Source organism: Hyperoodon ampullatus (assembly GCF_949752795.1).
Source record: "Hyperoodon ampullatus genome assembly, chromosome: 19".
NCBI classification, from domain to species: domain Eukaryota; kingdom Metazoa; phylum Chordata; class Mammalia; order Artiodactyla; family Ziphiidae; genus Hyperoodon; species Hyperoodon ampullatus.
The window spans coordinates 7230775-7247253 of record NC_136932.1 but is presented as its reverse complement, the minus strand read 5'-3'; the positions used below and the strand labels follow the sequence as shown (position 1 = coordinate 7247253).

Sequence of the window (16479 nt, the reverse complement as noted above, 5' to 3'; positions counted from 1 at the left end):
GAGAGAGAGAGAGAGAGAGAGAGAGAGAGAGGTAGATGAAGGATGAGGGACAAGCAGCTTTCATCCTTTTAACTTCCACTGGGGCCTGCTTGTGTAGGCCTAAGGTGGGGTCTGGGTGGACTCTTAGCTTGGTCAGGTGGATTACTGACCTTGCAGTTTCCTCATGAGCTGCTGGCAGGGAGCCAGAAGGCTGGGCTCCACCCCTGCCTCCCGCTGTGAAACGGGAATTCCTTGTAAATCCTCCCCTGCCTTACCCCGTAAAGCTTTGCCCCCAGTTCCTAAGGCCCGACATACAAATTCACCAGGTTCTAGGTTCCAGCATTTTTATTGGCTGCTACTAATTCTGGTGTGAGAACACCCCCTCCTCCTGCCCAGCTGGGAGTGTGGCTTCTAGAAGCATACGGGCTCGGGTGGGACTGCTTAGTGGTTCACTCTTGGCTGGAGAGGTGGCCGGGATGAGGGTGGTAGGCTGCAGAATTTATGCCTTCTGCACACAGCACACAGTTCCCACGTGTGTGGCTCTTCCCTAGAACGGAACGCACTCTCCATGCCCCTGGGGCCGCCTACTCCCTCAGTGTTGAGGTCTTCCTTGCAGAGCTGTGCTGGTCAGCAGATTCTGAGAGCACAAGCTCCACGGCGGGCCCTGGCGTGGATGAGACACATGGCTTCTGTTCGGAATTCACTGGAGGGAAAAGAAAAAGAACTGAAGAAACCTCCAGGGTGGGAGGAGGGTGACGCTGCAGCCAGTTATCACTCCCTGGGCTCTCCCTCCCTTGGGCCCGCCCTCACCATCCTGCCAACATCCCTGGCGAATGTCACCCCCTTGCTCGCCCGCTGCTCCTGGGAGCCGGTGCTGCTGCCACTCAGGGAGTTCCTTCGCATGATGCCTGGGTGCAGGATGGGGGGGAGAGCACTGAGTGAGGGAAGGGGCCATGGGGAGAGGGGGCTAGTCCCCCCCAAACTAAGGGGCAGACCCCCAGGGCCTGAAAGAAAGATCTCTAGGGACAGGTCTCCAGAAGGATGGGAGTGGGGCAACTGCTGTCTCACCAGGGCCCAGGGGCTCAGAGCGCTGCAGGCTATTGCGCCGGGAGGCGGGGAAGCTGCCCTTGGAGAGGCGGCGCTGGCGGCCAGACAGCATAGCAGCAGGGGCCACGATACCCGGCGGGGGCTGCTTCCCGAGCCTGCTGTACAAGTCCTCAATTTCCTGTTTCTGTAGTGTCTGTAGTGCCTCCACCTCTGACAAGTGCCTGAGGACACAACAGGAGCGTGAGTGGGCTATAGCCCAACACTTGGCCCTCCCAAGTCCACCTCTTGACCCCCATCCTCCCCAGACTCACTTCTGCCGAAGGCTCCGCAGCTCAGCCCAGAATTCCTCATCCTCCCCACTGCTCTCTGATTCCTCACTGCTCAGACACAGGCTGCTGTAGGAGTAGCTCATCCACACTGGGCTGGGATGGCTCAGGGGTGGAGGGCTGCCCCCCACTCGGGGTTCCTTCCCATCGTCCCCTTCCTCTTCGGCTCCAGCCCCCAGGCCCTCGGCTGCACGGTCACTTTCAGCCAGAGCCTCCCTGGCCTCTGGCCCGCCTCCAGCACTATCCTCCGTGTCTGAGCTCTCCGAGGTCAGCTGAGGGGTTGGAGGCTTCAGGGAGCCAGAGAGGGTGGGGGATGTCGGTTGCAGGGGAAGAGGCTCAGCTGGTTCCTTGGATGAAGTCACTTGGAAGCGCCCAACAAGCTGGGGCTTTCCCTCTGTAGTGAGACAAGGAAGGAGTCATGGAAGAAGGAAGAGAAATCAGTGGCGGGACATAAAGTGACTGAGGGACTTCCCTGGTGGCGCAGTGGTTAAGAATCCGCTGCCTGCCAATGCAGGGGACACGGGTTCAAGCCCTGGTCCGGGAAGATCCCACATGCCACGGAGCAACTGAGCCCGTGCGCCACAACTACTGAGCCTGTGTTCTAGAGCCCACGAGCCACAGCTGCCGAGCCTGCATGCCTAGAGCCCATGCTCCGCAACAAGGGAAGCCACCGCAATGAGAAGCCCGTGCGCCATAACGAAGAGTAGCCCCCGCTCGACGCAACTAGAGAAAAGCCTGTGCGCAGCAGCAAAGACCCAACGCAGCCATAAATAAATAAATAAATAAACAAATACATTTATTTATTTAAAAAAAAAAAAGTGACTGAGGATAACGGGCAGGGGAAGGTCAGTGGTCAGAGGCCTCACCTTCAGAGATGGGAGCCAGTCTGGCTTCACCCAGGAGTGGCCAACCAAGATTTGGAGAGGCCTAAAAAGTGTGGATCCATGAGTAGAGAAATGATCCAGAATGGACCCCCCACACACACACCCCACAATCATCCCTCTTGGTTCCTACTCACCTCACTCTCCATCTCAGCTGTCAGAGGTGAAGGCCTCTCCTGGCCACAGGGAGCAAGGGGAGTTGGAGGCGGCAGGCTGGGTAGGGGACCAGGAGGAGCTGGTGGGGGCTGGGAAAGGAGCCCAGGGCAGGGGGACAGCAGGGACTGAGCCGCAGTCATCACAGCCAGTGAGAACGCACTAGCCAGAGAGAGCAGAGGGGCCGCCGTGGTGGAGGGGACGGGAGCAGCAGAGGGACAGGGCGGAAAGGAGGGAGGAGCAAGAGAAACCTGGGAACAGCTGGGGAGGAGAGGATTCGGTGGAAACTGAGCCGATGGGACTGGAAACTGGGAGGCACTGGGGGAGAATGGAAGTGGGGAGCTGGGGGGGTGTGGAGAGAGATTTGAGGAGACCTGGGGAGGAATTGGAGAGAATGAGGAGGAGCTGGGGTGACATGGGGGAGAAGGGATGGGGAAGATGGGACTCGGGAAAGCAGGGGATCCAGGAGAAAAGGGGGTTCCAGGAGAGGATGGGGAGGCGGAGAAGGCTGCCCAGCTCCTTTGCTCTAGGGTGCTGCTCTGGAACCCTGCCGGGCAGGGAGCGGATGTTGAGATTCCAGTCCCCCATTCCCCATGCCCTTCCCAGGAGCAACCCCAGGGGTTGGGATGAGTAGGGACAGAATGTAGTACATACCACTGGATGGGTCCGGGGGATACCCTGGGAGGGCAGGCAAGGGTGCTGGCTCCTCCTGAGAGAGAGAAGTGTCACAGTGGGAAGAGCTGAGTCTTAGGACTCATGAACCTCCAGGAGTCCACAGATGAGTTTCAAGGGATTCAAAAGTGTATTTGAGGGACTTCCCTGGTGGTCCAGTGGTTAAGATTCCATGCTCCCAATGAAGGGGGCCCGGGTTTGATCCCTGGTCAGGGAACTAGATCCCGCATGCCACAACTAAAGGTCCTGCATGCTGCAACGAAGATCCCGTGTGCCACAACTAAGACTGGTGCAGCCAAATAAGTAAATAAATAAATATTTTTTAAAAACTGTATTTGAGAAATATGTAGTGGTAAAGGGGCATGATGTCTTCAGCTTACTTAAATGGTTCCCCCCAAAAATGCATGCACACACACAGATAGGGGAGAGAGGAAGAGAGAATGGTAAAGCTCATGCGGCAAAACACAGCTGACAAGTCTAGGCAGAGTATCTAGGAATTCTTTGTTCAAGTTTTGCAACTTCTCTGTAAGTCTGAAATTTTATTTATTTATTTTTGGCCGTACCGCAAGGCATGTGGGAATCTTAGTTCCCCAACCAGGGATCAAAGCCGCGCCCCCTGCATTGGAAGTGTGGAGTCTTAACCACTGGACCACTAGGGAAGTCCCCTCTGTAAGTCTGAAATTGTTTCAAAATAATGAGTTAAAAGTATGCATTGAACACATTTTTCTAGAACAAGAGTCTGTGGCTTTCATCAGATTTCAAATGGGGGAAGAGCTATTGTTTTGGGGTCCCAGAGATGAAGACAAGTTAGATCCAAGGGGACTAGTAAGGGCAGAGAGTAATGAAACCTGGAGCAGAGTCCCTTCCCCCTGGAGGTGCCCAGAGGGGTCTGACCTGGGGGCCCAGGGGGTCTTCAGCAGCCTCCACAGGGCCAGTATCTCTCTTCAGCAGGGTCTCCACTCGCTGGATAATCTCCCGAATCCGGTCCAGGAATCCAGCTCGCTCCGAGGGCAGAATGAACTCGTTATACACCTGGCGAGAGTCAGTAGGAAGGGGAAGGAGGGCTCGGTTATTCCGCTCATCCCTCTCTCCCGGCTCCAGTCTTTAAAAACCAACCCTCCACCCCACTGCTTGTGCTCACCACCAACCTAAAACAAGTATTTAGTAAGCATCCATTGTGTGCCAGGCACTGTGTGGCGTAAGGAGAAATACAGCTTAGAGAAAGGGAGGTAACATTCACAGCGTGCATGTATATACCAGATCTTTACGTATCTTATCACATTTAACACCAACAACAGCTTTCTGGGGTCTATATTAACACCGCCATTTTAGAGTTATGCTAACCAACGCTCAAAGAGGTGAAGTTCAGTCTGCCTAAGATCAGGGGATTTGCACCCAGACCTGTCTAAAGCCAAAGTCTGAGTTCTTTACACTGTTGCCTCACAAGCTTTTGGACACAATTCCTCCTCTCATAGGGCTTATAAAGTATGCCCCACAGATCCACATACACACACATAGCCCCCCAGAGTTAAGGAAAAATAAGGCAATAAATGGTAAATGTAACATTCAAGTCCGCAAATGCTTACTGAGCACATACTATGTGCCAGGCATTTGCCAGGTTCTTTGAGTGAACAGGGAAGTGTGAAACAAGGTCCTGGTCCTGAGGAAGCCCAGAATCTAGTGGAAGAGACACACACATACATAACTCAATAGACTGCAAGTCAGCCCGTGGCAGGTAAGGCGTTTTTGATCGGCGTAGAGATAAAAATGCTATTCCCGGAAGGGGAAAGGGGACGCTGCTGTTTAATGGGTGGAGATTCAGATCTGCAAGATAAAAAGGTTCCAGAGATCTGTGGCCCAACAGTGTGAATATACTTAACACTACTGAACTGTATACTTGAAAACGGTTAAGATGGTACATTTTATGTTATGCGTTTTTTAACACAATTTTTAAAAATCCATTCCAAGAAGAAAGCAGTTCATACCACCTCAGGGGGTAGGGGGAAGCTGGGATGGCTCCACAGCTGAGGCTTGAAGGATGAGTAAGAAAAGCAACCCTTTATTGAGGACCTACCATGTGTGGACACTTCCCATACGTTTACCATCATTTCACTTCTTGTACATGCTGTATCACTTCTCATAAATTATATATTACATCAGAACATCTTTGCAAAATAAGTATTATCCCCTGCGTTTTACTGATGAAGTTCAGAGAGGTTAAGAAGCTTGCCCAAGTTTGCCAAATTAGTAGATAACAGAGCTGAAGTTTGAACTCAGGTCTTATGTGAATGTTCCATGCTGTTCTGAGGCAGGAAAGGGCACAGCACCTTCACAGCACATTCAAAAAGGGCACAGCACATTCACAAAATAGCAAAGACTGGAGTATAGCTGAGAGTGCTGTGAATTTTAAAGGCTGTGCTCCAGAGTTTGGACGTTACTCTGTAACCACAGGTAGCCTCTACAGATTTGGGGGCAAAAAAGCAACAAGAGGAGATCTAAGTCTCAGGAGAATTCTGCTGCAGAGGAGTGGAGGGTGGGCTGGGAAGGAGAGAAAAGAGGGCAATGGAACCTGGGTTCAGGGACAGGGTCCCTTTGGCTGTGTGGGATCTGAGTGGGGCTTGAAAGCCCAGTAGAGAAAGCTCCCAGGGCGAGACCCCCAAGGAGTTGGAGCCAGAAGCTGAAAGGCACCCAAGCCTCTTCAGAGGACCATTCAGAAACCAGTGTGGCTGGAGGAAAGATTCTTGAAGGGTTGAGTGGCTTGACAGAAGTTGATAAGCCTGCACGCCAGGTGACAGTTTGTCTTTGTCCCCGACACAAGCTGAATGACATGATGGAGGAGAAGCTTTAGAGAGAGTTCCTGAAGTCTGACGTTTCTTCCATTCCCTTCCCTCTTTCATCCCAGAGGCTGGCACCCACTGCCCCCACTCCACTGAAACTGGTCTCCCACAAAGACCTCCTCCTGACAAAAGCCAGTGTGGTCTTGCCTCAGACTTCACCCTATGCCTCCTTGAAACAATCTCCTTATTCAGTTTTTAGTAACATCTTCCGGAGCTCCTCCTACCTCTCAGGCTCCATCTCTGTCCTTCGATGACCTATCCCCACCCCCCCATTCCACAACTGGGGGTATCCACTAAGACAAACCTCTATGCCTCAGACTTTGCAGGCCCACCTTCTCTCACACTCAACTCTGCTGAGACTCCCAGATCCACCGCTCTCTCCAGCCCTGACCCGTATTCTCTCCTATAGAGGATCTTATCTTGCCTGTCTCTGTCATTCAAGCTCATCACGATCCCTAAAAAAAAAAACAAGCCTACTTTCATTTTCTAACTTCCTCTCTCCTTTGATGGCCTATCGCCATTAGTTCCTCTAAGCTACAACTCGCCCTTGATATCCGCTCTCCCTAACTCCCTCTCATATCAACTCAGCAAATATTTATTGACCATCTACTATGTATACTGTACCATGTCAATAGATTACTGGATTAAAGAGTAATTTATTTTCCCAAAATGACCCTCAGATCCACCCCTTTTCTTCCTCCTCCCCCATAATCCATTCTCTCCTTGGACCACATCCCGCTTCTTGTATCCACCCGCCAACTGGATTCCCTACCCCCAACCCTCTCCCACATCCCACAGCAGAACAGTCTTCTTAAAACCTATTCTCACCATGTTACACTCTAACTCTTGAGACTGTGTATGATCTGGGCTCAACCTCACTCCACAACTCTCCTACAGGAACCCTTTTCTTTTTGGATTTTTTAAAAATTGAAGTAGAGTTGATTTACAATGTTGTGTTAATTTTTGCTGTACAGCAAAGTGATTCAGTTATACATATATACACATTCTTTTTTTTTCATATTCTTTTCCATTATGGTTTATTACAGGACATTGAATATAGTTCTCTGTGCTATACAGGAGGACCTTGTTGCTTCCTATAGGAACTCTTCCAATGATAAAGCCTCCTCATGAAGCCCTCCTAGCCCCATAGTTCAAGTCACTCCATATATCCATGCCTTTCCTTTGCCGTACCTCCACTGGACATGCCCTTTCCACTCTTCACTGCCATTCTGACCCATCTGTCAAGACCTCACATAAGTCCTACCTCTTCCCCTGCTGCCCCCAACCCATCCTTTACTTACAGCCACAGTATCACGTGTCTAGCGTGCACTTCACTGCACTTATGTATACCCTACGTTAGTCTCAAATTGCTCCAGCTGAGGATCCAAACCTCACTGGATAAACAGAAACCTCCCCCCAAACAAGGGCAGAGATATCTTCAGTGTCACTGTGCTGAGGGCCAACCAGCTTTAAAACCCTTGCTGTTGGATGGGGTGGGGGGGGGTGGTTCAGCAACAGGGGACATCAGGAAGGAGACTCGTCCCAGATCCAAAGACTCTGTCTTCATCTCTCTCCCCCTCACCATGGCAGCTGCAATCTCTTCCGGGCTGTCCCCATCCAGATCAAATCGGAAGGTCACCATCTTGCTGTTGTGTGTCTGTAGCTGGCACTCAACCACTCTGTCATTCTGGTCTGAGACCTTCAGAGTCAAAAGTCAGCAGAGGGAGGAGGTCAAGCTCTCTGTCTTCATCACGTGTCCCCACCCCCCTCCAACCAAATGACAGTGGCCAGATTGGAACTGAAGAGAGGCAGATTCTGCCCCCGTAGTCTTGTATTAAAAACATGACTGGCTGGGCTTCCCTGGTGGCGAGTCCGCCTGCCGATGCAGGGGACATGGGTTCGTGCCCCGGTCCGGGAAGATCCCACATGCCGCGGAGAGGCTAGGCCCGTGAGCCATGGCCGCTGAGCCTGCGCATCCGGAGCCTGTGCTCCGCAACGGGAGAGGCCACAACAGTGAGAGGCCCGCGTACCGCAAAAGAAAAAAAAAAAAACAAGAACAAAAACGTGACTGGCTGACTCTTGGGTACCAGTAGCACACTGCTTCTCCCCTTTTCTGGCTAACTTCCCCTATCCCTCGGACAGTTCCCTCCAGGCCCTGTAGCTTATTAATACCCCAACACCTGTGCCCCTTCCTTACACTTGTGACCCGAAGCCGGGATCGGGGTCTGCGCCGGAGGTTTTTCCCTGGGGGTCTCCTCATCTGTTCCATCCCTTCTCCCATGTCACTAAGGCCTGATGCTGCATCTGAGGCATAGCTGGAAAAAAAAAGGGAAAAGAAGACAGGAGTGTCAGAGTGGACACTGGGAGCCCAGAGCTCCATATATTTCACCCTAGCACCCCAACTCAGACCAGAACTTACCTGTCTCCAGGGGAAAAGTCATTGCCAGGGCCAGAACGTGGAATGGATAGGGCAAAAGCCTGAAATAGGATATGGGTTCATGAGGTCAGGGGAGGATAACTGTTGGACTCCAGGGAGATGGTTTCAAGGGTGCTGGGGTACTTGGCAGAGGGAATTAAGAAGAGGACAAGAGGGGTGGATTTCCAAGGACATGGGGCCGTGTCAGGGGTTGGGGTTTTACAGGATGGGAGACAGGTCATAGGATTGGAATGGCTGGGAGCCCCCCACGTGACCCCCTCTCACCGAGGGCAGGCAGAGATGGGACTCAGCGGGGCTGGATGGCACGCCCCTAGGGGGCTGAAGGGCAGGGTCTGAGGCATCCAGGAAGCCGGAGGAGCTGAGGTAGCCATCAGTCTCGCAATCCGCTGGTGGGGAGGGAGGGGATCAAAAAGTGGAAATAAAGGGGAGTGGTGGCCAAGGAGGGAGGCTGCCTGAGTGAGGAGGCGCCTGGCGCTGCGGCAGAGCTCTTTCCCAGAAGGAGCTATGGCTAGATGTGGAAGGCCGGGTAAGTGACAACGCTGTTGGCTTGAACTTCTGGGTAGGGGGCAGAGGCCAAGGGTTCTGGGACCTGGGTGCCAAGGTCAGAGGTGACTTACAGGTGGTAGACGAGTAGCTGGCGTGGCGGAAGAGGAAGGGCTGGTGCTGGTCTGCCTCTGGCTCCTCGGGTTCAGGGGGGAAGACACTGGAGGGGGTTGGAGTCATGGGGACAGCTGCTGGTAGAGGCCCTGGCGCTGGGGGGAAGGCCTCCAACTCCTTAGCTTTGCGCAGCTTCTCACGCTTTCGCTGGATGGCAGCAACCCGTTCACGCACTGCACGGGCCACTGGCTGGTAATCAGCTTCGCACACTAAACCCAGGGCCACCTGGAGTTGGGAGGGTGAGGAACACAGTTTGAGATGAGATTCCCCCTCCCCCAACAAGGACCCATCATGACACCTTCTTGAGGCCTCCAGGACATGGGAGAAAGGGAACCAACATTTATTGATTACCCACTATGTCCATTAACTGGCAGCTCTTCACATTATCAACATTAAATCCTTCCAGCAACCTTCTGAGGTAGGTCTTATCAGCCCCATTTTAGAAATAAGTAAACTAAGTGACCAGTTCATGGTTATACAGTAAGTCAATTGCTCTTGGGGGCTGGGGGACACTTGGCAATATATGGAGACATTTTTAGTTGTCACATTTAGGAGTAGGTACCACTGGCATCTACTGAGTAGATGGTAGGGATTCTTCTCAATATCCTACAATGCACACAATACAGTCTCCCAAACAAAGATGTCAGTAGTGTCAAGATCAAGAACCTCTGTATGTAATGGACCAGGATCCGATCCCAGGTCAGGTTTGAGCTATGCTTCGGAGACCCGCTCCTATGCCATATTTCAAACACATTCTCAGGTTCCTGACCCAGACCCACCAAGAGATGATTCCCACCCTTTCAACTGCATTTTTCTATCAAGAATTTCATACTCTTTCCCTTCCCCCCTCAGGCCTTCCAAGACCAGTCCCACATCTTCTGTCTCCCACATATGCCTCTCCTGGTCCACCAGCTTCTGTTCATCATGTCCTTATTCATTTCAATAACAAGCTTTGCTGGGCATGTAAAGGCGGTGGGGCAGGGTGATCCGACCTAAAATCTGAACAACTTGAGTCAGTTCTGCCACTTACTTGCTTGGGACCTTGTACAAGATATTCAACCTCTCTGAGCTTTTATTTCCTCATCAATAAATCGGGATAAAGTCACTCCATGCAGGAATGGTAACAATCATCACATGCATGGGAAAGGGCTCTAAGCTGTGTACAGATGTGGGTGATTAACAAGCTCCCATCACGCGCTAAGCACCGTCAGGGATAGAAAAACCAACACACACGGTCCCTGCCCCCAAGACTTTATAGTCTAGTGTAAGAGAAAGACAGGAATGTATCCTGGTATAAAACAACACCAATGGGGGCCCCTCCAGTAATGGAGGACCTGCTGAAGTGGGAAAAAAGCATTTAATTTTGACTCTAGAGGGGACAGGCTTTCTGACATGGATGTTCTGAGCATGAAGGAAGATGGAGAAAAAGACATGGGGGGGGGATGGGGGATGAAAAAGGGAAAAATAGATAAGCTGGAGAGAAAGGCATTTCAGGAAAACCGGATCAGCAGGAACTAAAACAGGGAGGTGGAAGGACCCAAGGCTGGAAAAGGAAATCTCCAACTTGTGGAGAACACTAGGTGTGCATGCGGGTGGGGTGCGTTAAGGCCGGAGCTGCAGGGTGACCCTTGCGGGAGATGCCCAGAGGGCTGGGTTGTGCCCCTCTCCCACCACCCAGGCACCCCTCCAGCGAGGCACTGGCCCCTCCGGTCGACGTCCAAACGCCCCTCACATGCCCAGCCCCAGGGCAGGCAGTCTGTCCTCCGCTCACCATCTCCTGCGCCACCTCCTCGGCTGCGTCCCGGCCCAGCTGGAACAAGAACTCAATGGCCTGGTTGTCCCGGCAGCGCCCCCCTCTCCGCGCGTCCTCCATGCGCAGCCAGAGCTTGAGGTCTGGTTTCTCTCCGTCGTCCTCCTCCGCCAGCTCCACGTGGACGCCGCGCTCCTCGCGGAAGAAGGCGTGAGCCAGAAGGTCCTGGATGGTGAACCTGAGGGCGGCGCCACCGTGAGCCGAGCCCCACCGCCGCCCGCCCCCACCCCCACCCCCAACCTGCCCCCTCCACCCACCTCTCGTTCTTATCCGTGCGGATGCAGCCTTCAATAATCTCCTTCACCTCGGGCATCTTCACCTTGTAGAAGCTGTTCGGCTTTGTGCCCTGAGGAGTGGGGTTGCATGAGGCCTCCCGCCCTCTGCGCCCCAGCTCTCTGCTTGACACACACGCCCCTGCCCGAGGCAGCAGGGCGTGCAGACGAAGAAGCACCGCGACTGCTACTAGAAGATGTGATTTCAAATCCCAGTCCCCCCACGTATCGACAGTGTGACCTTGAACAAGTCTCTCGCTGAGCCAGTGTCCTCATTTGTAAAACGCAGGGCAGAACATTTGCCCTGCTCACCCCGCGGGGCAGCAGGAAGGATTTCACATCGATTGGATGTGAAATCGTTTGTAATCTCTAGGGAGCGCTACACACGACATTATTCTAAATAGCTTGTATTGGAGAGGCCTTGTGTGCATCCAATATCCTTCAGTGTTCACCAGGGCGTCTTTACGTCCAGCCTGTTTTCATTAAGGGAAAGGGTGACCGCGGGGTGGCTGGAGCAGGAAAAGTGTAAAGGGGACCTGTAATTCCCTCTCCTCCCTGCCCCCTCTCACCGAAGTGACCTTGCGGTAGATTTGCGCGGCATTCTGGCACTCAGAGTAAGGGTACTCCGAGGTAGCCATCTCCAGCATGCACATGCCAAACGCGTACACGTCCACGGCCTCATCGTATTTTTCCTCGTACATCTCCGGGGCCATGAACTCCGGGGTCCCTGTAGGAGCCACAGCAGGTGTCAGGCTGCAGTGCCTCCTTTATGGCTTCGTCCCTCCCCTTGAGCGTACAAGAGGCTAGGCAGTTCTGGAGTGCAAGTGACCGACCCCTCCCCGTCCTGTGTGTGTGAGGGCGGGGATTGGGGGAGGGGTGTGGGGAAGAGGGAATGCCATAGGTCTCCCCATCTTCCCTGTGGTCTTCTACCTCCGTGGATCCCGAAAGACACTGCTAGGGGGAGGGGGTCCCCAGGCTCTCTCCTGACATGGGGTGGGCAAGAATGGCAAGGACCCCCCCGGGAGGGACGCACCGATGACGCTCTTGGCGAAGGAGGCGCGTTTGAGCGTGGCCAGGCCCAGGTCCCCAATCTTAACGGAGCCTGTAGGGCCCGTGATAAAGACGTTGTCACACTTGAGATCCCGGTGCAGGATGGGGGGTACCCGGGAGTGTAGGAAATGGAGCCCCCGAAGGATTTGGCGGCTCCAGCGCTGAAGGACTCGCGGCTTCATCTCGCGGAACCGCCTCAGGTATCTGGGGGAGGGCGCATAGCCACGGTCTTGGTGGGGGACATATAGGCTGGGGAGGGAGACCACCACTGGGAAGCTCCCCGTAGCCCCACCCACTCCCCCGCCTACGCATCTTTTGCCAGCCTCTCCTAGCCTAGATCCGCGCCAGTCCTCAAGCAGAAACGCAGTCGGTGGTGTGGTAGGTAGACAGAAGGTTACAAAACGGGGGTCGGGCGGTAAATGCACAGACAGGGCCGCCCCCAAGGTGCTGTGGAAGCGCCTGAAGGGATAACTAACTGCCCCGGGCGTGGGGGAGGGCTTCAGAGAGGAAATAACTTTTATGTTGAGTCTTGAAGGATGAATAGGCGTTCAAGGGTGAAAATGGGAAGGGATGAAGACTTTCCAGGCAGAAGGGACACCCGTGCTCAAAGGCACGGACACAGCAAGTGATGGGGCAGGGTGCGAGGAGCTGCTGCGAATTTGATTTGTCTGGAACGCAGGCTGGATCCTATAAGGACTTTGTGAGCAGTCCTTACAGAGTGTGGACTTTATCCTGAGGGCAGTGGGAAAACTCGAAAGGGTTTTAAGGAGAGAAGTGACAGTGCCAGATCTCTGCAGGCTGCAGGAAGATAGGATAGCTTGCAGAGGAGAGAGGCAGCGTGGGGGAAGACTCCTTAGGGGGCAGCTGAGGCCTCCAGACGCTCAAGAGAGGAGGATGAGAGATAAGTGAGCCTGGTTTTGGACCTGCGTGTAGCGTTTGAGGAGGCTGGGCTCCTCCAGAAGCAGTGGAGACCTCCCACCAGCAGTCCTCCCACCAACTCCCACCACCAGGCGCAGAGCTCACGTCTTGAGCGTGCCCGAGGTCATGAGTTCGGTGACCAGCACGATGCAAACCTGGCCCCTCAGCACCGACTTCCACGAGTCGTAGAAGCGGACGATGTTGGGGTGCTGCAGCCCCTTGAGCATCTCCACCTCCTCCGAGAATCGCTGCCGCTCCGCTCGAGACAGTTTCCGAGTCTGTGGGGTAGGGGGTGGGGGTCACAGTCACATCAGGCCCAGGACCCCCACGGAGAGGGGGGATGGGAGCACATGGGGCAGGGCTGAGGGAGAAGTGAGGGCAGGAGCCAACGGATGGGGCTGGGTGGGTGGGATCATTTGTCCACCGACTGCAGATCCCTAATTCCCGGTGTGCCCCCCTGGGCTGCTCCAAGGACACACCCACCATGGGCCTGGGGCCGCCCCCTGGACCCCCTCCTGGACACAAGCGCTTTTATGCAGCCCTGTCCAGGAGTCCTGAAGTCAATAGCGCCTTTGTAGCCGCCCAGGCCGGCCGTGGGGTGGGAGGGGACGCCCAGGGGCTGGCAGCGGGCAGGCAGCAGGCGGGCAGCAGGCAGACGGCAGGCAGAGAATTGGGGCCGGCAAGGGGATTGGCCTCAGAAACTGGGAACTGCTAGATCCAGGCAGGAGGCAGGAGGGCTGCAGAGGGAGGTACAGAGAAAGAGACAAAGGATCCAGGACCAGATGCCAGGAGACTGCCCCCTGCCCCATGGCTGTCTCGCCTCCTCCACCTCCCTCCTCCACCCCCCCACCCCAGTTTGGCCGCCTTGCCTTGCCTGGCTTAGAGCCTGGGGCGCGGCACTGGCAGGCGCAAGGGGCAAGCCCAGTGCCAGGGCTGGAGGGGAGGACCCTTCCCCCAGGCCCTGTCCCCCCAGTCTGAATCCAAAGCTGCTAGCTCAGACTTAACTGGGTTCTTCCCCTATGGGAAGAAGGTCCTTCAAACCAGCATACCCCTAAAGCCTATGGGGTTCAGCACCTTTGGATCTGAGAAAGGAGAGCTCAGGTAGGCAGCGGGATGAGGGGCAGGACTGGACTCAGGCCAGGGCTGGAGCTCCCTGTCTCCCCTCCCCCAGCTGTGGAGAAGTCCAGAAGTCTGACTGCTTCAGAAGGGGTGTGGGAGGGCCCCGTCCTGCCACAATAGCCCTAAATCATCTGGAAGTGGAGAGGACCCTGCCTCAGCTGCTGGCCTCCATTATTCCAGCCTCCTAATCTGCAAAGAGCCAGGGTGAGGGAGCAGGGGGATCAGGGTCACACTGAGGGTCTCAGGACTTAGGGGGAAGGGAGAGGAAGAGAAGAGATAGTAGGTAACCACTACAGGAGAGTGGTGAGGCCAACCACCCCTCAGGTCTGAACTGGCTCCCTACCCAATTTCCCATCCTATTTTCCACCTCTCAGGGTTGAGTATAGAGCCCGTAAAGTGAGAATGTCTAAATCCATAGGAGAGCCACCATACACCACCTGCCTCAGTTTCTCCTTCTGCAGCCCGGAATCAGCCAGGTCCATGGATCATCAGAACAAGGGGGACAAGAGTGTCTGGATATTTGACTGGAAAAATACATCCCTCTTGCTGCTGTCCCCTGGGTCTCCCATCCCAAGACCTCCAAAGGGTCCCATCCCGTGGCGTCACCGAGGGGGCTCCCAGCCGCACCTGCAGCTCACACCAGGCCACCTCCACCGTGGTGTCGGTGTCCAGCCCTCGATACACCGTCTTGAACGAGCCACGTCCAATCTCGATGTCAAACTTGAGGTATCGGCCGTCCGGGGACGTTGCCACAGCCTGAGTCTCCGTGTCCTCTTTTTCCTCCTGCTCCCGCCGCCGCTCCCGGGCCGCCGCCTCGGTGATCCTCGGCGGTTCCCGGGACCCCGACCCTCCTGCGGAGCCCGCGAGTTCCGGACGCTCGGAGTCTGCGGCCTTCACCGGGGCGCCCGTGGTCCACGTGCCCTCAGTGGGCTCCTCAGAGCTAGGCGGTGGACTCATTGCGGGGCCGGAACCAGCGGAGTCCGGAGGAGCAGGGGGCTCCGGAACGGGTGAGGCTGGCTGGGACCAAGAGCTCAGTAGCCCCAAGTCGACTGAGCTGCGGCGGCTGAGACGGGAGGAGCGCGGCCGGGGCTCAGCCTTCCCGGAGAAGCGGCGCGCCCGGCGAGGGGGCCCGAGGCGGGGCGGCCCCGCCGCGGCGAGAGGCGGCGGGGGCCGCAGGGCCAGGTCGGCCTCCGCCTGGGACATAGGGACCTCGGTCTCTGGGGCCGGGAGTGCCAGCGTGAGGAAGGGCCGGGCGCCGCACGGCGGTAAGCCGGGCTGCTGGAGAGGAGGCGGCCTGACAGAAGCACTGGCTGGGTGCGCAGCGATCCGGCTGAGCTACTGGGGCCCCAGCCCAGGGTCGCCTGCCCCTCGGCCACGCCCCTCCACGCCCCCTCCACGCCCTACTCACCCCCACAGAGCCGCCTCCTCGGAGCCGCGAGAGCAGTGGAGCCCGTAGCGCAGCCCCTCACCTCGGCCACCGCCCCGCCCCCGGCCACTGGCCCTCCCCGCTGGCCTCCCGGAGCACCCGCCCTCAGTCTCATTCCGAAGCCGCAGCCGGGTGCGAGGCGGCGGTGTATCCTCCCGCACTACGAGTGCGCAAACCTGTCTGGGGGAGCACGGTACTGGGACAGGGAGATGAAAAGTGACCGCGGCTCCCCGGCCCTAGAAAGGGGGGTGGTGAGGAGGAGGCTACCACCAGCCTGCACGACCCAGATAAGGTAGCGCCACCCCCTCCTAATCGTCCGCAATGGCCCCAGGCCGACAATACAGAGGTCAATGGAAAGATCTGGTTTTCTCCGACGTCGCAGTGCCCAGTCCCTCCGGGCTGCACAGGGATGGGTGTGTGCACCCCAAGGCCAGCCCCTCCCCCAAAACAAGGAGCAGGTCACCCGTCCTCTCCACCTCCCCACCTTGATCGCATCCTGGCCAGAGTGGCTGTTTTTGCTATGTGGGCTCTCCTTCCTACCCCTGTTTGCCAAAGTTTCTAATAAACCGAAGTCCATATCCGGTTTACTCCCACTCAGCTCCCCTCGGCCTCAACTACCCCACCCAGAGCAGATGGATGGAGGGAGGGGCTTCAGAGTAGTTCAGGACTTCCACGGGGAGATGGTGAGGGAGGGGGAAGTCATTAGGCTACTCCATTTTAGAGACAGAAAGCAGTCTGTCCCCAAGCTGTGTGCCATCGGCACTCCCCCGCACAGCCCACCCGGCAGATGTAAAACCACAGGCTCACTGGAGCCCGCCAGCACGAGAGGACCTTTTCAAAGGCCATAGGCCGTCTCTCCCCTCTCCTAGGCTGGGATTCACTCAGGGGGTTAACA

The 16479-nt window shown here is 55.7% G+C and overlaps 1 protein-coding gene across 1 annotated transcript; it reads right to left on the bottom strand.

Annotated features, from left to right (window-relative positions):
* Positions 1–335: 335 nt before the first annotated feature.
* On the bottom strand, positions 336–16079 carry WNK4 (WNK lysine deficient protein kinase 4; the record flags this gene model as incomplete). Its single annotated transcript, XM_079725487.1, is given in 25 exon segments — positions 336–643; positions 790–887; positions 1048–1247; positions 1338–1746; positions 2219–2279; positions 2371–2933; positions 3041–3092; positions 3953–4090; positions 7478–7594; positions 8093–8210; positions 8315–8373; positions 8597–8718; positions 8950–9214; positions 10761–10977; positions 11057–11145; positions 11641–11798; positions 12105–12325; positions 13145–13317; positions 14786–15409; positions 15411–15452; positions 15628–15670; positions 15672–15709; positions 15712–15744; positions 15748–15820; positions 16069–16079. Coding segments are annotated over 25 exon segments (3996 nt in total). The 3' UTR covers positions 336–571.
* Positions 16080–16479: the final 400 nt, after the last annotated feature.